The sequence below is a fragment of the Anabrus simplex genome, chromosome X (genome assembly GCF_040414725.1).
Source record: "Anabrus simplex isolate iqAnaSimp1 chromosome X, ASM4041472v1, whole genome shotgun sequence".
In the NCBI taxonomy this organism is placed as follows: Eukaryota; Metazoa; Arthropoda; class Insecta; order Orthoptera; family Tettigoniidae; genus Anabrus; species Anabrus simplex.
Window position 1 is genome coordinate 164455309 of NC_090279.1, and position 22973 is coordinate 164478281.

General features: G+C 39.0%; 1 protein-coding gene across 1 annotated transcript in view; it reads left to right on the plus strand.

Moving 5' to 3' along the window:
• IntS2 (integrator complex subunit 2) overlaps window positions 1-22631 on the plus strand; it is a 109554-nt gene extending 86923 nt beyond the window's left edge. The window contains exons 13-18 of the mRNA XM_068230522.1: window positions 334-486; window positions 6920-7094; window positions 9870-10095; window positions 11795-11905; window positions 16852-17065; window positions 22360-22631. Coding sequence (XP_068086623.1) covers window positions 334-486; window positions 6920-7094; window positions 9870-10095; window positions 11795-11905; window positions 16852-17065; window positions 22360-22631 — 1151 coding nt within the window. The remainder of the gene's footprint in view (window positions 1-333; window positions 487-6919; window positions 7095-9869; window positions 10096-11794; window positions 11906-16851; window positions 17066-22359) is intronic.
• Window positions 22632-22973: the final 342 nt, after the last annotated feature.

A 22973-nucleotide genomic window follows, 5' to 3' on the forward strand; every position in this document is an offset into this window, starting at 1 on the left:
CCTTTTGTGCGGAATATATCGTCGCTGCCAGGACAAAACCTCCTATGTAAAATATTTTAGCTTAGAACTTTGGCCCGTAAGGTTCTCTCATCTAAGGTGCAGTATTGCGTGAATATTGTCAAGGCATTCTCGCTCTTCATAATGTATGTGTTACGGGTCAGTATATCTCCAAAAATATTATCACATAGGAGGTTTTGTCCCGGCAGTGACGATATGTTATGGTGGGTGTTCGGTTTTCATTTGACTGTCCCTTATACATAGGCTGAGGGGCATTATATTTTGACAATAGTGATTGCTTATATTCCTCTAAAAATAATTATTGACCTTCTTCAGCATTCAGCCACATTACCACCTGTCCGTCAAGAGTGGGGAGACTCCTGCATCAACTACTGGCCATGCCTGCGACAGACGTTTGGCCATTTGCTGAGATCATCATCGATCACTTCCGAGCGCTGCTGGACGAGAAAGTGCCCAGGTATATTAAAGGTAATGTATTAGTATTATCAGTCATTCCTTCCATCTCATCACTTTCTGCATCAGGCTGTCCTCATTCTCAGTTTCACAAAGAACAGGATGACAGGCTCACAACCGCAACATGAACGAAGAACAAGGACAAGATTGAAAACACGAGAATAAAAAGATGAAAACCTCTCAAACCTCTGTTTTTATAGATAGGCTCTCCCATCATCAAACCCAGTTCTTCCAGAACTCACTTCTCTGCCCTTGATAAGCTTGTGTCTGTTCCCAGCTTAATCACTGTGAGAGGGCAAGCACCTGCTCTCACAGACTAAATTCTTTTATCTTGACGTGGGAAGTGTAGGTTAAATAACAGAAGAGGGAAGTGGTTAATGTGTGTGTTACAAGACAAGGAACATGGAACAAACAGAGAAGGAGAAAAAGACTGGGGCAATCTCCACATCTTTGTACACTGCCACCTTCAAATAAATAGGCTTGCTCCTCATCAGTCCTACTTCTTTACATCCATTTCCTTTCAGCCCTTAAGGGGCTTGTTTCTGTTTCCCAGCTTCATCAGGAGGGTGGTCATCAACACTCATTGAGGGGCCATCTTTACAGATCTTCAGTCTTCATGTGGGAAATGTAGGATGAGAAGAAGCTGGATTATCACCAGGAAAAGCATTGTAACTACAAAGACGCACACACGAAATGCTGTCAGTTGTGTACAGTTTCATTTACAAATTACACACACATACACACACTAAATAACTGCCCTCTTGAACAAAACACTCCTATGAAGAAGGAGGGGAAGACTGCAACACTTGGATGTCAACCATCTACCAACCCAACAAAGTTCACATACTTGGCTAACGACTTCTACAACAAGTCTCGTTAAACAACTCAACTCAACTCCCAAGACTGCCTCTTTATATACATTGCCTGCCCAGACTTCTAGAAGAATACGACACAACGTGTTTTCTCATAATTTCGAGAGTCTCCAATAGTCTATTTACAATGAAAGGAATTTTCTACACAATTCCAGTGGCAAGATGCGTTGTTCTGGACTATTACCGTGTGTTGCAAAACATTACGCTGGATTTATACATCATATTTACAGGTAATAATAAATTATATACTATGAATTACGTGTTCTTACATTAAATAAACTCATATTAATATACATACAGTAGATGTTTCAGGACATAACCTCACAAATAATATGATCACGATTTATACCAAATAAAGTCTGTACATAACTATGTAAATAATAGTAATACTAATAGATTTAAACAACTTCATAGCCACACCTCACAAGTCATTAATAATTGATACGGGATTTCCATGGTTTACAGAGGTGAAAGAAGGTGCGGGAATAAATGGGTCAAGATAGGACAATCAGAAGATTGATTTAAAACTTTAAATTTATGGTTATATTTCTCCCCCCCCCCCCTCTCTCTCTCTTTTTTTTTTTTTTTAGAAATAAAACTTTACAAAATGTAGGTACCAAATTTTACTTACAAGCTAATTGAACAACTTTTAGAAAATCAAATAACAAAGTTTTGAGCTTGAAGCACCCTAATTATTCGTGAGCACTGCGGCTCCTTTAAAAAAAAGTAAAGGAGACGAACCTCCCAATTTCTTTTACTACACAAGGAGACTGAATATTCAAAATACCCCATGTTTCAAGAGCACCATCTGCTCTACATAAGTACTTAGGAGAACACACTCCAAACATTACAACATTACTGCCTCCCAAAGGCATCATTCAATGTTTACACTAGAAAGAGCCTCTAGGCTCTATAAATTTTATATTTATGAATTTATTTCCAGAAATATCCAGGCCTATCATAGGCTTAACCTACATTTTACAAATTTCAAGAGTGGGCACTATCTTATGTGCTCAACAGTCTACCTTTTTTATAAAAGAAATAATAATAATAATCGATAATCGTATGGCCTCAGCTACCGTGTGCAGACATTTCAATTTGACGCCATCTGGCTGTCTGCTCGTCAATTTCGACGTTCCGTTTTACTCTAGGCCCGCTAGATGGCAGACAGAGTAAACCGGATCTCTCTTGGGCGTCTATGGCTGAGATTTAATGGATTTTGTCGGGTAAATACCAAATGTGTCACCAGAGATCTTTTACATGCCGACATCGTACGACATGGAGTGTCGAATGGACTTTTTTCCGTCCTTCAAAAATCCGCTATCTTGGGATCCGGAGGCGGACACTCTACCACGGATCCACAGAGGCTCCTATGAAAGAAATGACACAGGGATATAGAGTACCCATTCTACTAGGCCTTTGTGGAAAAACAACAGGTTCAATTACTAGCCCAAAAATCAAAATTAAGTGGAGGCGAACACTTGCACTCCTAGAAGTTTACAATTAAATTAAATGGTTAAAACCCTATTTGGGCTCGTTGCCCGAAGTTGCAGAGGCTACTGATGTGACTAGATGGAGAAAATTTAAGTTACAAAAGGTACAGACAGAAAACGGTTACAGAGTCATAGTCACCTCAAAGTCAAATTAATAGGGAACGCGAGAGAGTGTCACACTTTCGATTCCCGAAATTTCGGCTAAGTTCTTTTGACTAGTTTGAAGGTTATACATTTCAGAAAATTACAGTTACATTGGTAAAGTTCGGAAACCTTCCCCTCGAGCTAGCCTTCAAAGACTATCATTTCTATAGGACTGCCATTACCTTCAGCTGCTGGACTGCTTGATGAAGGACGAGGCCCCCGCCTCCTTAATAACCGCATGCACACTAAACTGGAGGGATGATTAAGACAACTAGGTCGAAAAATGTGCCAGCTTTTATGCCGGAGAGGAAAGATCCAGAAAACTCTGGGCTAAGGCCCGACACACCCAATTTTCATTGGGTAATTAAATAAGTGCAAGAAGTTTGTGATTGGTGGAAAAATACATATGCAAAATTTCCTGTTGGTCAATATTTGAAATTCACGGAAAGAGTTAGAAGTGTTGTAAACTTTAACATACCAGAAACAAGGAATAAACGATTCAGTTTAGTAAACCTTAAAATAACAAAGTACCGTATTTACGCGAATAAAACCTGCATATTAAAAAAAAAAATGAGGCACGAAATTGGGGTGCAGGTTTTATTTGAGTCAATGTTGGCATTTTTTTAAAATCAGCCTTCCTAAAATCAGGGTGCGGGAATTATTCGGTGGCGGGGATTATTCGCATAAATACGGTACTTTACAATCTTAACAGTCCTTCTTCACACTAGAGGGCATAACATAAGTTTTTTAGTAGAGACATCTATTGACAAAAGTTCAAATTCCTTGCGCAGGTATTCCCCAAGGCGCTTTATTTGAATGAACGGGGCGGGTGTACCATTAGGTACAATAATCATAATCGAGCTCGATATTTCCACTATTTACCCATGGGTTAGAGAATTGTTTCCAAGTTATACTAGTCCATGACACTTGCATCAAAGGCAAAAGGAAAGATAAAGATGAGTACTGGTGGTAAAAGACTAAGAATGAAGATGTAGAGATGTCCTTGGCCTTTTTTGTTTTCATCTTTGTCGATGTCTCCTTTTTTCTATTGCTCCTTGTTTCTGCATCACATTCATCATCATCCAAAAATTGTTGCTGGACGGCAGATGGAGAAAAAGAAATTCCGACACACAGAAGTGTCTCCATCTCCGTTCATTAAGTGTAATTTACTTTACATATTAAAATCTGCATATGTTACATGCAGGGTGGTCGGAAACAACGTGAACTGGGTATACGAGCGTTCGAGGATTGGTTATACTGATAAATAGAGCCCAGATTTCCATGCACTGTCAAATCTCAACATATGCACTTTCATATAGCAAAGCATGCACGATAAATGGGAAAATATGCACTATCAAAATTCAATTCCTTTTGAAACGTAAAACAACTATGTTCTCCAAATTGTCTTGATTTAAGCTCATCCGTTTATCTGTCAGCACATCTTAAGCACAGAAAATGATATTTCTACGTCACATGAAGTGACAGGTGCATACTTAAATGAAGAGATTTGGGACAAAGTGAGGTCAAATTGTACGTCTTTTGTATTTTCACCACAATACGTCTTTTATAAGCTCGACGAATTCAAAATCTGGATTTGAATGGTTCACTTTGTTCAACATATATCGAGTTGTCACAGCTACTTGTCCATGCGATGGTGGCAGACATATTTAAATGTCCTCAGTAACTAGTAATGTATTATTTATATTGCTATTTGTTTTACATCGCAACGACACAGATAGGTCTTATGGTGGCGATGGGATAGGAAAGGCCTAGGAGTGGGAAGGAAGCGGCCGTGGCCTTAATTAAGGTACAGCCCCAGCATTTGCCTGGTGTGAAAATGGGAAACAACGGAAACCATCTTCAGGGCTGCCGACAGTGGGGTTCGAACCCACTATCTCCCGGATGCAAGATCACAGCTGCGCGCCCCTAACCGCACGGCCAACTTGCCCGGTAAACTAGTAATGATTGCCTGCAATAACAAAGTGACGAGTGAGGGTTCCGAGTAGGAAAATCCAGGGTAACAACGGAAGAGGATTCAGTGCAAAACCAAGGTTTGTAAACTGCTAGCTCTGTAACGTGGCATCACAGAAGTACGATTCAAGTTTTGTTTTGTTCGTCTTACATACATAGACGAAAAAAATGAGCCACCAGTGAGTAATGCACAATTTATGTTTCGATTTATAACAATGTATAACTGGGATGGCTTATTCCCATGAATTACAGAGTTCGACATGGGGCCTTCTGGCTTGCGTCAATGTTTACTCAAGCAACAGATAAGAAAGTGTTTGGTTAATTGGATTATAGGACCTGTATGTACTAACTTTGATTGTCAGGTAGGATGCCAGGAATACATTCTCTCCGTCTCTCACTAATAGACATACTGTATAACATGGAAAAATGGTCCCAAATTCTGCAAACCAACATTCATAAAATGCACTATCATGCAAGTTAACATTATATATGCGCTAAAGTCAGAAAAAAAAAAGTCATCTTATGCGATATGAAACATCCAAAGATTCGCTATTAAATTCAAAATCTTCAAAAAATGCATTATGCATGAATTTTCTTCTAAAAATGCCAAAACATGCAAACATGCAGGAAAAAACAACGGTTGTTTGGAATCGTTAAGCCATAAAACGAATATTTGCAAAGTTTGAGAATTGTAACCAGCTTATTTAAAAACATGCATTTGCATGGAAATCCGGGCTCTGCTGATAAATAATTTGAAAAAAATAATTTGACGTCTCACACTTTTATCTTTTATGAGCTGCTGAAGTTAGCCAATCAGATCGCTTAGTGAGCGAATTCAAATGGGCTTTGTGATACGGTGCTGCCATATCTGCACGTAGCTTAATACCGGCTCGAGAGCCATGCTGGGAAATCAGCATCAAACACGAACACACCGTGGATTTCAGCTGGTTTGTCCCCAGTATACTTAGTATGGCGCGATCTTGACAGATCGAAGGTCCGTGCTCAAATCCCTCCTGTGGCAATGTTTTTCCTTCCACTGGTGCTTTCAAGCTGGTCTTAAGTCACGTGTAGATTTAGCTACACCGGCTCGCAAAGGCCCTTTGAATTCGCCCACAAAGTGATCTGATTGGCTAGCTTCTGCAGCTGATAGAATGACAATGGTGCAAGTTATCGAATTACTCTGTATGATATAGATATTGATTCCCATAGGGAATCTGAAATTTTTGTCCCGAATGATCAAACCTGATTCACATTGTTTCCGACCACTCTTAATATATATACAATTTTACATCTTTTTTTTTTTTTTTGCTAGGGGCTTTACGTCACACCGACACAGATAGGTCTTATAGCGACGATGGGATAGGAAAGGCCTAGGAGTTGGAAGGAAGCGGCCGTGGCCTTAATTAAGGTACAGCCCCAGCATTTGCCTGGTGTGAAAATGGGAAACCACGGAAAACCATTTTCAGGGCTGCCGATAGTGGGATTTGAACCTACTATCTCCCGGATGCAAGCTCACGGCCGCGCGCCTCTACGCGCACGGCCAACTCGCCCGGTATTTTACATCTTAGCATTGCCATATACGTATAAAACCTTTGCATGATCCCTTGGACACATAGCTTATAAATAAATAGGATAATCACTCATGTACTCACTTGCGCATATGTACAAACACATACACAGTTACTTTTTTATAAACACTTCAATTTACACGGGTTTCAACGTTCTTTAGAGCCTTCGCTATGCAATAAAATTGTTGTAGAGGAAGAAAGGTCCTTTATTACGCAAGGAAGGTATATCAGATTCAAGCAGAGCGATTATAAAATCCAGATTGGTATACTGTTGTTCTAGCGAAAGGGGGAAAGAGAGAGAAACCTTGTACTCTATAGATTGGACGATCTGATAGCTGGAGGCAGTGAAACCTAGTAGTTTCTACGAGAATGAATTCCTATCGTATTCTGTATTTTCCAGAGCTCTACAAACGAGTGTGGCTCCAACTCAACACTGTCTTACCTCGGTGCCTCTGGGTCATGTCCATCAACGCCTTGATTCACCATAGCACTATGCTTCAACATGTGTTCCTCAGGCAGGAGAGCATCGTACTGGACCCTCTGCAAGTCTTGCGCTGTGATGTTGCTGTGTTCAGGTAAATACTAGTATACATACTGTAAATACATGAATAATCTGTGCACCCTAATTTCAGGAGAGAACTTTTAAAAAAATATTGGCTCATTTGTGTTTTATTTACAAGAAATTAATCCTACATGACATACTCCAAAACGGAACATAGTAATATATAAATTTGTTTTAAGAAACTCATCATAATGTTCACATGCTGTTGGGTAGGCATCGCACTGATCAGAATTATTCACTTCTTTTTTTTTTTTTTGCATGCAAGTTCGCATGTTACAAATTTTCTTCTTCTTATTCTTGTTCTATAATCACAAAGAATGGGTACTGTCCACCTAATCAATATTTTATTATATCTTGTTACTAAGCAGTACCGGTTTCGACCTTCACAGAGGTCATCTTCAGCTGGTCATAAGATCTAAAGTTAACTTAAAATAATTTTAAAAACATTACTAAATCTAATGAAGAATGTCACATGATGTGAGTGATAAGATTAATATATACAACATATAAAATATACAATGATATGATGTATCTTCTGTTTTAAAAACAAGCGTCAAAATTCTGTGTTACATAAATTTCTAGTGTACTGGTACTGTTTGTGAGTAGTAGATAATTTGGTGAAATACAATTTCAACAAGTAAAATGTTTATGGCGTTCTTGAAGTACACTTTGAAGTTCAGTTCATGTTGGTAAATCGTTCTATACATTCATTGGTATGTTTATACTAAACATTCTGGAACATTCTATGATATGGATGTAATAAAATTTATCAAATAATACATTAAAATACGAAAAAATGTTCACATGATTCTTGCGGTACGTTTGGAATTATATTAATTTTGTACATTCACAGATATGTTTGTACCAAGCATTCTAGAATATTCAACTATGTATGTTGTTTTTCTTTTAAGTTCATATGATTAAGAATGTTGAATAATGAACATGAAAATATTATGGTGTATCATTAGTTTTCTTGGTACTAATCTCGTTAAAAGATATTGAGTAGGTGCAGATGCTCCCTCTTTGTAGTTGTAGTTTTTTTGTTGGACATTCAGTAATCTGCGAAAACAGAGAAGAATGAAGTATAAGAATTTTCTCAGTGGAATGTCTAATGAACGTGTGGAATAAGTGTTTACTTACATAATCCTGTTGACTGGTCGAATGTGTACTGTTAGGGAGCACGTCGTGTACTGCTCCGTGTACGTCTAGGGCTAGTACTTGCGGTAACGGAGAGGGGAAGTGGAGGGGCATGAGGGGTATTGATTGGGGAAGGTGAGGTAGTTGGTAGAGAGGGGAAGTGGAGGTTCAATAGGGGTAGCGATTGGGAGAGGTGGAGCATGGCTGGGCGTGTCTTCGGGAGGTTCCTTGATATATATTGGATTCTGTTTTTTAACTATTTTTATGTAGGTGTTTTTTAAAATCGGGATGACTGTATTAAAGAGGATATTAACTTTATCTGTAATTTCGTTCAAGTTATAATTTGGGTTTGCGTATTGATCTATAGTAATGTAAAATTCTTCCGTTATATTGAGCAGAGGGCCCTTGGGGATCATACTTAAAATCTGCATGTCGTTCTCAATATTTGTAAAATTATGCTTATAATCCTCGTTATGTTGAGCTATAGCCGAAAAGTGATTATGCTTTAAGGCGTTGATGTGTTCTTTGTAACGAATAAAGAAGTTTCTGCCAGTACGTCCGACATAGCTAGCCTCACAATCTTATCACTCACATCACGTGACATTCTTCATTAGATTTAGTAATGTTTTTAAAATTATTTTTAGTTAACTTTAGATCTTATGACCAGCTGAAGATGACCTCTGTGAAGGTCGAAACCGGTACTGCTTAGTAACAAGATATAATAAAGTATTGATTAGGTGGACGGTACCCATTCTTTGTGTTTATAGATACTAAGTATCAATACGGACATGAAACTGATAGATTACATTATTCTCCAGTTGGTTCCATCACTTTCTGATTCAACTGTCCTTCCCAGATTAACTTATCTGCCATTCATTGGTCATGCTTCCTGCTGTTCGCGTTACCTTCCTAATTGCTCCCGCTACAATCACATTCTTTTCCATGTCGTTTTCTTATCAAATAATTCCAAATCAGCGTCTGCGCCACTTTTTCACGGTCTGTACACTCCAAAAACATCAAGTTGCCTATTATCTCTAGAGATGAGCCTTACACCTAGAATTTCATGTTTGTCATCTTTAACTTTTTTATGGCTTACAAATTCTTCTTTCACCAGAATGAATACTCACCCATCCTTCCATTCCTATCCTATTTCTACGATAAACACTCCTGTTCCATTATATCATTTCTCAGCCATAATCCAACTCCTATTACAATATCTGGTAAGTATATATCTATCAGATTACTTAATTCTATTCCTTTCTTTACAGTACTTCTACAGTTCAACACTAACATTTGTCATCCCTAATTGACTTCCAGATCCCTGTGTCCTTATCACTGCTTCCTAGACCCTCTGTTTCCCTGAATGTACCTCCCTATAACCCTTCTAAAATTTCTAAACAACTTATACGTACCACTGCAGTTCAAGTGAAGGCCATCTGACCGCAGATCTCTATCTCCTACCTACCTATTAGGATCTAGAAATTTCACTTCTTGGTCTTGGCCTTCATGGTCTGTACGAGGATGACTTTTAGTGTTACGTTATTTTCCCCTGCACTAACTTGTATTATGTTTATTTTTCGTAGCTTCCTCCCTTTCATGTATGATCTGCCATGTGGGTAGTGTGTTACACTGTCATGTTGTTTCTACACAGATGTGCCAGTGTTCTGAGTGTGGTACTGAGGGTCCTGGAAGCCTCGCTGGCTGCCTCTCGCTCCCAACTTGCTCGCCACCTCCAGGATAAGCCCTTGACCGAGCGGCTGGGGCAGCTGGCAAGCGAGTCTGAACGTGAGGAGCTGAGGTCAGCTTTGGTTGCTGCTCAGGAGAGTACAGCAGTGCAGATCCTGTTGGAGTCTTGTCTCATGACTGAGGAGGATAAGGTAAGTCTTTATCAGTTCTGACGTCCAGCTCCGTGACTAAATGGTTAGCGTGCTGGCCTTTCGCCACAGGGGTCCCGGGTTCGATTCCCAGTAGGGTCAGGAATTTTAACCATCATTGGTTAATTTCGCTGGCACGAGGGCTGGGTGTATGTGTCGTCTTCATCATAATTTCATCTTCATCACAATGCGCAGGTCGCCTACGGGAGTCAAATCAAAAGACCTGCACCTGGCGAGCCAAACATGTCCTCGGCACTCCCAGCACTAAAAGCCATACGCCATTTCATCAGTTCTGACATTCCCGAACAACTGCAAGATAGAAGAAAACTGGTTAGGAAATGATTGATAGATTTTTTGCATTTGGGAGATAGTGGGCTCGAACCACACTCTCAGCAGCCCTGAAGATGGTTTTCTCTGGTTTCCCATTTTCACGCCAGACAAATGCTCGGGCTCGCAGTATGCAGTTCGATGGTTTCGGTCTTTATGTCATTTGCATAACAATAAAATGCATGGTTTTTGAGAAAACGTTAGCCACTCCTTCAAAGTAATTACCCTCTAGATGAGTAAATTAAATGATGATTGGATAGGCCAGGCCATGACAAATGTTTTTAAATCTAGGAGCCAGCCAGGTAATTTTTTAGTACTCGCAACGTTAACATACTGGCGTCTAGCCTTCTGCAAAATAAAACATGGTAGTTATAGCAATAGGTATTGTGATTTTATACATTACAACAGATTATCACAAAATATGAAGAGACTGAACTATATAAGGCATGCCACTATGTATACAAATTTATGAAATTAGTCAATTATTGCATACCTATATTTTGATACTGTTCTAACAGACTTTTAAATTGTGAATAGCAAAGTGAATATTGTCATCAACTACACCAAATTGTACAATTCCTTTATATATATATTAGTCTGACATTTTAAGGGATTAATAACTTAAAAAGCTTAAACATTATTTGTGTACCTATCTTAAAACTTCATCTGCAAAAAGCCTTACCTCTGATTCCATTCCATTACTCATATCATTTTTATATATAAGAAAACATAAAGGTCCAATAATACTGCCTTGACGAATTCCCTTCTTGATTATTACAGGGTCAGATAAAGTTTCGCCTACTCTAATTCTCTGAGATCTATTTTCTTGAAATATAGCAACCCATCGAAGATGACGACCAGAAAATGATTGACTGAAGTGTCCAATCAGGCCGTAAATGCAGAAGAAGAAGAAGAAGAAGGAGGAGGAGAAGAAGAATAGAAGTAGAAAGCATTTGACTCTGTTGGAGCCACTCTTTCCCTGTTAATTTTCTCTCCTGAAGTGAATCAATGTTTTTGTTATTATGTATATAATTTCCTTGCCATATGCTAATAATAATAATACTAATAATAATACTAATAATAATTCTCTCCTCGCTTAACTATTTGTTCTAACACTAACATAACTAGAAAAATGCAGGATATTTCTAACAGTTGTGGTACCATTTTAGAACACATTCAAATCATTTCCCTTTCACGCCTGAATGAAGTATGCTGAATCATCATCATCATCATCATCATCATCATTCACAACTAGCACAATTACTTTACAACTTACTTTCAACATTGTGCCTTATAAGGTTAGAGGACCTCATCATTGGATTACCCTTGTTCTGTTTATTTGGATCTCTAAAGTGTTTGATTTATTGTGTTCCAGACACATCCTGGTCAAATGTGGGCCTTGAGAGAGGTTCGTAGTTTGGTTTGCTCGTACCTACATCAAGTGTTCATTGCAGACCCAGGCCTGGCTAAGCTGGTTCATTTTCAGGTGAGAAGAATTCTTTAGTTATGTTACTTGATTTGATATAGAATACCATGAATGTTGTTACTTTCTTATTCTGCATTGGACAACATTTTTAATTTATTTTTATAATGAAAGTTTTATTATTCACCTAGTTTTGGTTGAAACTAGTTCTAGTAAAAAATATTGTATTGATTAGATAGTCAATAAAACTTTCATTAAGAAAAGGTCATATCCATCAATACGGGCCTAATAATGAATTCATTGCTTATATGGGCGATGTTTTTGTCATATACTGGGTGTAGGAAAAAGCCATCCAATAATCAGTGATAATAGCAACCAACTCTCTGCCTCTCAGTTTTCATCCTGAGTCAACTGAGGGTATTTAGAGGTGGTAGTAGGGATGTAAAGGAGAGAGCAGAGAAATCTCTGTTAAGACCCCAAGTAGAGTATGGTTCCAGTGTATGGGACCCTCAGCAGGATTACTTGATTCGAGAACTGGAAAAAATCCAAAGAAAAGCAGCTCAATTCTTTTCTGGGTGATTTCCAACAAAAGAGTACCATTACAAAAATATGCAAAGTTTGGGCTGGGAAGAATTGGGAGAAAGGAGACGAGCTGTTTGACTAAGGGGTATGTTATAGATGTTGATTCCCATGCGTCTTGGTGGGTGTGCTGTTTACCAACTGACGAGCCCAACTTAGCACGCTGGGGCGAGACGCTGGCTACCAGGAATTAGTTCGCTGGAAAATGGATCATTTATAAGGGGTATGTTCTGAGATGGCGTGGAATGACATTAGTTCAGTAGACGAATAAGTTTGAGTGGTGGCTTTAAAAGTAGGGAAGATCACAATATGAAGATAAAGTTGTAATTCAAGAGGACAAATTGGGGCAAATATTTGTTTAAAGGAAGAGGAATTAGGGAAACAATGGACAAGGAATCTGCCACCTGGGCGACTGCCCTAAATGCGGATCACTGGTGATTGATTGATTGATTGATTGATTGATTGATTGATTGATTGATTGATTGATTGATTGATTGATTGATTGATTGATTGATTGATTGATTGATTGATTGATTGATTGATTGATTGGCTCTGCCATCGGGTAGATTGAAACGGAATGTTGAAATTGATGCGTGGGCAGCATAAATGGTGTCAAATTAAAATGCCTGCAGAAGTTAGCTGAGGTGGTATTATTATTGTTTTACAGTTTGCTTTATGTTGCACGGACATCATCATTATTATTATTATTATTATTATTATTATTATTATTATTATTATTATTATTATTATTATTATTATTCACAAATGGGTCACTTAGGACCACACAGAATCATTTGTTGAGCTTTCCTCGTTGCCCTATGGTTCTTCATTTTCATCAATAATTGTTGTAATTCCTCTTCCTCCAACCTAGTACGTCATCTTGATTTATTCTTATCTTCCTCAAATCCCCTTGAGCAATTTTCCTGATTACGTTTCTATCCTGCTGATTTGATGATCCTAATTCAGTGAGGTCTTTCTCTACTTGCTTATACCATTTTGATCTCGTACGTTTGATTTGCAAAAATGTGTGTATTCGATAAGCAAGTCTTTTGTTATTTATTCTTTCCAAATGGCTTAAAAATTAACTTTGCTGCAGTCTCATTGTGTCAGTAAGTTTAGATATTTTTAAATATATTTCCGAGTTGGGTTTGGGGTAATGTATTACATTTTTAAATCTTGGCCCTAAGATTTACCTGTCTTTAATCTTTAATTGTTCCTTTAAATGTTTATGGTGTAAATTGAGCGTTTCTGAAGCATAGAGAGAGCTTCAGGTTTGATTGCTGTTAAGTAATGATGAATTTTAGTGTTTCAGGACAAGCAATTTTTGTTATAAACATTCTTTGTGTCTTGAAGAGCAGTGTCCATTTTCTGAATTCTTGAAGCTACTGATTTATTTTCATTGCCATTTTCAGTAATCCGTTCATCTAAGTACTTAAATTACTCTTACCTTTGTATTCATATCAGTGGTAAGTTGTCCACCTCCGTAGCGTAACGGTTAGTGTTATTAGCTGCCGTCCTCGAGGGCCCGGGTTCGATTCCCGGTACTGCCAGAAATTTAAGAATTGCAGGAGGGCTGGTATGTGGTTCAAATGGTACACGCAGCTCACCTCCAATGGGGGTGTGCCTGAAAAGAGCTGCACCACCTCGGGATGAGGACACGAGTTTACTTATTAGTGATAAGTTCAGGTGGAGCAATTTTTTATATTTGTCATAAATTTAGTTTTTTATATGGGATTTTAAGTCCTATTTTTGCTGCTTGCTCTTCCAGTATAGCAGTCTGTTTCTGTGCATCAGAGATGTCTTTAGCAGTTAGTGCTTTGATAAAGAATTCTATAAAGATTCAAAATGTTGCTAAATTTACAGTCGCTCAAAAAAAAACGGAATGAGCGTATGGTACTGTGCAAGTTCCTCGCAGGCACACTTTTCTCAGAAATAATTGATCCTATAGAAATAATGTTTGTCGTGGGTATCCATAGAGTTTGTATCTTCATGGGAAGTAAAGTATGTTTTGATAATTAAAATTAAGTCTGATAAAATATGTAGGCTATCCAGAAATTAAGTTTCCCTATTTCTTTTCTTGTTAAGTATACTTATAGTTGGGAACAAAACATGACGGCCTCAGTTCCTAGAAGCGAGCTGGAAGCCAGTAGTCAATCACACCCTGCACCCTGTTGAGTTAACGAGTTCTAAGTGATCCTTGTTTGTTTTGGAGAGGTTACCAAACCACTTTCTTCCTCACTCTCTGTAGTATTTACCCTTTCTTCGTGTAGAGTGCAGTAGCCGATTTGGCAACTCTGGCTGCAGTAGAGATAGTAAATCCTATAAGTCGCTAATAAGCACCGAGCTGCCGCTGGAAAGTAGTGGTGTGAGGTGAGGTCATCATGATTTGTCCCCAACTATATCATTGTGGGAAATATGAGCACGGGCGACAGGTGTATGACGTAGCAATCATATATCGGCTGGTCAAGTCCCACCTGGTGTCAGTAGCGCAGTAGCAGTGGCTCGAAATAGCGACTCGTATTCTTTCTCCCGCCGCCTGCGAAATTCGGTCTGTGATAAAGTTTCTACATTCAAACAAGAGGCCTGGAATGCTCAGTGCAGGTGTTGGGATGATCCACGGCAATGCTCGTCCACATACAGCTCAGCGCTGAGCAACTGTTCTGCAAGAGTTCGGCTAGGGGGTGTTTGATCATCCACCATACAATCCTGATCTTGCTGCCAGTGATTTTCATCTTTTCTTGCACCCCCAAGAAATTTTTGCCCTCCTGTTAGCATTTTTACACGGACGAAGAGTTGAAAACGGATGTCACGCAGGTTCCATTCCGAGGCAGCAGACTTCTACAACACCGGCTTACAAAAGTTGATCCCATTTCAGTGTGTGTCATTTCTGGTGGCGATTATAATTTATGACTATCATTGTATAATTCTGTATTGGCGTTCACTCAACTTTGGTTTAAAAGAAGATTCCGCCTTCCGGTACATAATTTATTAGCCAATCTATGAACTTACTAAATTTACCTTACTGTCTTATCGTCTAATTATAAAAGGTCTGTTACCATTGATGCTTTCATGGCCTGTACTTATAGACATGATATAGGCTTTTGTTCTTATGCCATGTGAAGAAAATATGGTGAAATTCTTTATGTTTCGCAGAGAATTTTGCTCTGTGTCTTCAGAGGAAAATCTTGACTGTTCACGAGGAAGACTTCTCCAAGAACGAGGTTTGAATTTAGATACTAATAATAGAAGTGGAAGAGGTGTTCATTCGTCACAGGATGGCTCACCGTACGTGGTACAGTGCTGGCATTCAAAGCGGAAGCTGACCGAACCATCAGAATCAGTCTTGAGAGGGAGTCATGTAACATAACAGGTGTATACACATTTGAAAGCATAACACTGACACAAGCCATGAATGAAACATCTGGTGACGAGCAACGTACGAATATGGAAAACACCAAAATGAAATAACAATAGTGAAGGGACATCCTCATCTCCAGATGTTTCATTCCAGGCTTGTGTCATGTGTCATGCTTTCATATGTGTGTACACCTGTTATGTTGTGCGACTCCCTCTCAGAGTGATTCTGATGATTCCATCAGCTTCCACTTCGAATGCTAGCAATGTACTCTATACGGTGAGCCATCTGGTGTCAAATGAACATACCACTTCCACTTCTATTATTAACGTCTAAATTCAAACCTCATTCCTGGAGAAGTCTTCCTCGTGAACAGTCAAGATTTTCTTCTGAAGATGCAGAACAGAGTTCTCTGCGAAACGTAAAGAATTTCACTTTATTTTCTGGACATGGCATAAGCTCAAAAGCCTATATCATATCTATGAAAAGTCTAATTCTTGAAGAGAAAAAACTAGATAACACTCACTAATAGTGTCTCATCCATGGACTCTTCACAGACATGAACATCACTATATTCTTTCATGTGTTTTTTCAGTTTTATCAGTGTCGAACGAAAACATTTAAAAAACAAATACAGCATTTTACATTATTTAATGTTCATGTCAGTTTTTGTAGAGTATGCTTTTCCATGGCTGAAGATGTTCCTCAAAATGGGAACAAAACATGTACAATTATAAATTAGACTTTCAACGATAAGACATTATGCTAAATTTATGTAAGTTTGTAGATTAGCTAATAAATTACCGTTAGTATTGAAAGGTGTAATCTTCTTTTAAACCAAGGTTGCTAGTGAATATGTCGAAAAATAACTCCAACATTGTTGTATCGGGTGCCAATAAAGTTTTTCATCTGGTCCTTTTTGTAAAAAATAAAGAAACTTAATTTCTGGATGGCCCTTATTATTAAGTGGGACATACAATACCATATGGAGAATGTAGTGGTAGTTCAGCAGATCGTGGAAGCTTCAACTCTGAGGAGGTTTGAAAACTATTTACGTGTAATGTGTGCCACCCAGGGTTATCCACGAGAACTCCTGCCTGTCACCGTACCTGGCATTCCGTCTATGCACATCTGTTTGGACTTCATCCCCGAGTTGATGAGCCAGCCTTCCCTGGAGAAACAGATCTTCGCCGTCGATCTCGTCTCTCATCTTGCTGTACAGTACGCGCTGCCCAAGTCCCTGAGTGTCGCCCGGCTTGCCATCAATACCTTGTCTACTCTTCTGGGAGGTACGTATTCAACATGTGTACAGACATGGCAGCCTGAGATCTTTTCTGAAACACTCATACTTTGACCACAAGAAGTTGAGTTTCACACCAAATCTTTATCTTAAATGATTTTTAACACATTGAGGTCTTGCTCACTTTCATACATTTTAAACCTCCAGGCTGGCCATTTCACACTTAATTTTGAATGTTTAAATTAAATACTAGTTTTGAATGTAGGTAATTTTTTTAAAACTATATTTGAGTTCATATTTTCTACTTTATATCTGTAAAAGCTATAATACAGTTGATAGATCCCTCACAATGGAAATAGTGGATTGAATTTAGTAGGTTTTTAATTTTTTTTAAAGTTCAACTTATAATGTTAACTAATCAAATGTGGCTGATATTGAGTTTATTTGGTTTTTAGGCCGTTCAGAATTATTTCTCCAAGAGGTATATGTACGTAATAGTACATAAATATTATTTCTGATCTGTTAGGTCTTGTTCAGTTGGTATAAATCACTGTTATTCAGTCTATGTTCGTGTTCAGCCACCATTACATGCACACTGCTGTCGAGTCGACGCATCTCTGACACGATTTGAAAGGAAGAATGTGATGTGTAGAGTTGTAGTTTGCTGTCACGTATATTTTTTTTCGGGAACTGTATGAACCAGATGTTATCCTGCACTGCTGTTCTATGCACATAGTGCGTTAGTTTCGTAGTAACGACGATGAAAATCAGAGAATGTACACCATGCAGGCTTCATTCTCCACAATAAATAACACAGCCTGTACGACATACGGTCTTCGACCTCAATGTGTTAAAAGATTCCTCATGCATTCTCGTGTAGAAAGATACGACCGTTTATTGGGGAACGTTTTCATGTTTGTCCTTGTCTCTTCTTTCTGTTTTTTCTCTTCTCACTCTGATTTGTCAGTACACAGGTCGGTCGGAAACAATGTGAACCGGATATATGTGCGTTAGAGGATTGGTCATACTGATTTGAAGAAATTAATTTGATATCTCGCACCGTTGTTATCTTATTAGCTTCTAAAGTCAGCCAATCAGAGTGCTTCGTGGGCGTATTCAAATGGGCTTTGCGAGGTGGTGTTGCTAAAATCTGTACGTGACGTAAGACGAGCTAGAGAGCCATGTCGAGAAATCAGTGTCAAAGAAAAACACACTGTGAGTTTCAGCCGGTGTTACCATGGCGCTCTTGCTCTGGTGCGATTCTGTCTGCTCGGAGGTCCGTGTTTCAATCCCTCTCTGGGCAAAATTGAGGAGCTAGATGCGATAACAGTGTAAGTCTACTTACGCTGTTATTGCATGTATACCGTTTTCAAATTTTGCGGTCCCTTCACTACAACCCAGTCCAGGTCTTAATTTGCTAGGGTGCTCAGGTCAGGAGCTCACTAAAACTAGTACCATGCACTATGCTGTTATTGCATGAGGCATGCTACACGAGCGGCGCGTTCAGTTGCGCCAGTTCTTTGGCTGGAGAAGATGTCAGCGAGTGGAAGAGAAGGTTTTGTGGCGTCACATTTAATAAAAGACTGGGTATCGGCACTTCGACCTGTTTCTAAGAATGCCCTCTGCTAAAAGCAACAGATTCATGATACAGAAGTTTGTGCGACTTTATTACCGTAAAGGTGTTGTATCAGGGTCACAGTCCTACAATCCTATGTGCCATTTACCTTCTTAAAGAGGAATGTAGTTTTAATGATTTGAGGCTACTTGATCTAAGAAAGTGTGGTGTAAAAGCAGACAAAAGGGTTGATGTTCTTTCACTAATGAAATACTTAAAACCTGAAAATGTTGAGTGGTATGTGGTCATGTCCGTGATTCCCTAGAGTCTCCTAATGCAGCATGTGAAGATGAATCATGCTGATTTTGGTCAGTGATGCAGTATTTGAGTATTTCAAACAAGTAAGACACACAATGTCTAAATACCAATCATGTACTTTGTGATCTGTTTTTTGTTTCTTTTCTTTTCCTTTAGGTTTAGAGAATCACTTTGTAACTGAAAATAGGAAAGAATGTTCAGAAAGGAATGTTTCTAATTTTATAACATTTCAACTATTTGTTGGGGTGGGGCTTAATACCATAGTTGGGGAGAGCACTGTAACAAACCTCTCTCGGATCTTTACGTAATAAAGAACAAAAAAGGTGAATATTAAATAAAGAATAATTTTTTTACCTTTCTTAGTTGACTTTTTTTTTTAATAGGAATTTGTTCTTAATTTGAGTAAGTTTAGACGTTTTGGAGAACTGAGGTGGGATAAACTACCACTTTTGTTCCTCTATAGTGGGCGATCATGCTTTCCTAACTCCCTGATCAATACTGGTGTATGTCAAAATATAATATTCCTGCTCTTCATGCAATAACAGCATATAAAAGGAAATTTTAAATAACTCTGTCTTTCTTATTAGCTATCAGATCAATAAAATTCTTTGGAAAATACATTTCCTGGTTCTTTTAAATGTCTTTAAATGATATCCAGGTTGATTCCTAATATTACTTTCAACTCAGAACATTTATAAACTTCAAGCTTCTGTTTCTCAAAATAACGTAAATCTTCTTACCCTGTTATTGCATCCAACTCCTCCATTTTTTTCCTTCGATTGGTCAGTTTTAAACCACGTTCAGATTTAGCAGCACCGCCTCACAAATCCCATTTTAATTCACCCGCGAAGCAATCTGACTGCCTATGTTCAGTAGCTGATAAAATGACATTGGGGCGAGATATTGAATGATTGTTTTCAAATTATAGTGAAACCTCGTTAGTGCGTTCCTTATTAACATGTTTTCCTGCTTAGCACGTTGTAAATTCAGAATCCCAATTCTCATCGTATTAAATGTACATAAAAATACGTCGCTTATCACATCACGAATTCTCCCTGTTATCGCTTAGTATGATCACATTTTTCCTAGCCCTGAAAATGTTGTTTGTCGACCCGTGTGGAGGGAACGTGATTTCCAACTCGGGTAAGAACGTTTGCCGCCGTTGTGTGATAACTGGAAAAGGCCTTAAATTCTTGAACTTCACAGGATAAATTGCACCTTCGGGGAGCAAGCCATTAGCCTCAGAAATGCTCAGTTTTGCTTGCCGGTTAGCAGTGAAACTGCTGAGTAACACAATCAGCCTGTTTGTGCTTGTATTTCGCATTCCTTTCAAAAGTTAGAAATGTATTTCATGTTTAGTTGTACAATGACAGGTATTGTGGTGCATATTTGTCTTGGGGTAGCCTAATTATCGATATGGAAAAAGTCATGAAATTCCTTACTAATGGAAGACAAAATTAAAGTTTATCGGCAAGTCGACTAGCATCTATCTACACCTTTAAGCGCGTAGAGTTCGTGGAATGTTGAAACTTGCACCTTCCAGTTTCGACTAGATTGTTTGATGTCCAATAACGGATCAACTATATTGGTATTATTGATCTTGGTCAGTGGAAGTTTGGTTCGATTCAAAATTCTCTTGCAGTCGCACATGGCTGCTTATAAAACCTCCAATTCGTTGTCTAAGTGTATGACCAGAAAAATGTGTAATAATCCACCGGTCCGAAATAAAAGGCTTCTACGAACATTTGTTTTAGAATAACACTGCAATAACACTTCAATATTTTTATGTGCCCCGTTCAAATGTTTTCCTACTTGTTGGTTGATGTTTTTAACACTTTTCAGTGCACTGTTGTTATAAGCCCCAGCGGAATAAGTTCTCATATTTGTTCTCTCGTGTTCCTTCACCTCTTTTAATACTTTCTTATAGAGTGTCACTGCACCCGTGGATATATGATGTAAAATCCCAATATGTCAGAAAAACCGCATGTACTGTTTCCATATCCCTGTTGGATAGTTTTTACTTGTGTATTCAGTAATACGTTTTCTTGCTTAACACATTCATTGTCCTTGTCCCCTGCAGAAACCTCTTAACGAGCTTTCATTGTATTTATCAGTATGGCCACCCTTCTAACGCTCATATATTCGGTTCACATTGTTTCCAACAGCCCTTTATCTATCTCTATATAAGTTCCTAACCTTGTTCCTAGCTCTCCAATATTTTATTTTTATTTTCCAAATGATTTTTTTTCTTTCTGCTACTCATACACGTGACCGCTTACATTTCATGTATGTGTAGACTATCCCCTTATGTTTATGTATCTGCCCACAGTGTCCACGAACCTACTTTGCTGGCGTAGCAGGGGGAGAGGTGATACTCCCACGTGGCGCGTCCCAGGTGGCGGATAGGGGGGTCCAAACTGGCTTGCCAGCGGACTTGAGGGAAATAAAATACCTCTCGCGGACCAAACACACTACCCCCTGCGGGTGGGGGACGCACATGTAGAATACACACGCGGTATCCCCTGCCTGTCGTAAGAGGCGACTACAAGGGGCAACCAAGCGATGATTGAATTAGAACCATGAAACTACTCTTGATTCGTACCATCATGCGGGGAACACTATGGGTTGCATGTACTTGCGAGTAGTATCACTAAATTGGTACGAAATAGGTTTGTGATTAGTTGCAGTAAAAAGCCTGGCCTGGTGGATTCCAGTACCCATGCGTCGTACCCATGTGAGCAACACCGCGGGTCTGGGCGTAGCCTGTGAGTTGTACCGCTATATGAGCGGCACCGTGGGTCAGCGTTGCCAGTGATTGGTACCCACTATATGAGGAACACCACGGGAATACCGGCGCCCATGACTAGTACACCTAGGTGAGGAAATTTACCGGTTTACGTTGGCTATGAGTGGCGCCATTGTGTTAGGAACTCCATAGGTCTGCGTTACTTGTACGATGTACAATACTTGTGAGTAGTACCATCTTGTGTGGAACACCGTGAGTCTTCGCTACTTTTGATTAGTACCCCAACATGACAAATACCATGGTTCTACTTTACTCACGACATGTACCATTCTGTGGGGCCTTAGACATGGATTTTGCACCCCTTTAGTCATCAAGCATCATTGTGCTTTCTAAGTGGTCCCTTGGTCAGTAATACTCTAATTAACTACCTTTTTTTTTTTTAGTCTGATCCACTGTTTTTGTTTGTTTGTTTGTTTGTTTGTTTGTTTGTTTGTTTGTTTTTGTTTTTTGTAGGGTTCATGTCCGTCCATTCATTCTTCATGACATTTTTTATTTTATTTTGGTCAGTGGATGAATTTGAATTTTTTGTTATTTCATTTCGTACCATTAGGGGTCGATGACCTCGATGTTAGGCCCCTTTAAACAACAAGCATCATCATCATCATCTGTCCACAGTGTTACCTTCCGAAAGTCTATCCCCTTATGTTTATGTATCTGTCCACAGTGTTACCTTCCGAAAGTCGTATCGAGCTGTTCGTACCAATCATGCCTGCCCTGGTTCGTATCTGCAAGGCGTTCCCACCTCTCGTCGACGATGTCATGTCGCTGCTCATGCAACTGGGGCGCATTTGCACATCACGGGACTCCCTCTCTGCCACCAAAGACTCTTACGATGAGAAGGATGTTGTTTGTGCTAATAGTAAACTTTGTCACCTCATTCAGGACACTTTCTCTGAGATCTTAAGAGAAGCGGTTCTTAAAGTCAAGATCTACTGAGGAGCATAGACCTGTCATTTACTTTCATGATTAACATATCTATTTATGTACAGCACATTCTTTATTCTTTTATGAGGGTCTTGATAGCTGAGTGACATTGCCATTGGCTTCTCAAAGGGGCAGTTGCCATTCGATTCCTGACCAATTCACGTGGAATTTGTGATGAAGGATCATATCTTTGTTACTTACATTCCACATAGCTCCCCTATGGATCAGCGGCAGAGTGTCGGCCTCTGGTCACCTAGACAATGGGTTCAAACCCGGCAGAGGTAGTGGAATTTTCGAAGGGCTGAAAAAAGACCTTTCGACATTCCATGGCATACGATGTTGATGTGTAAAAGA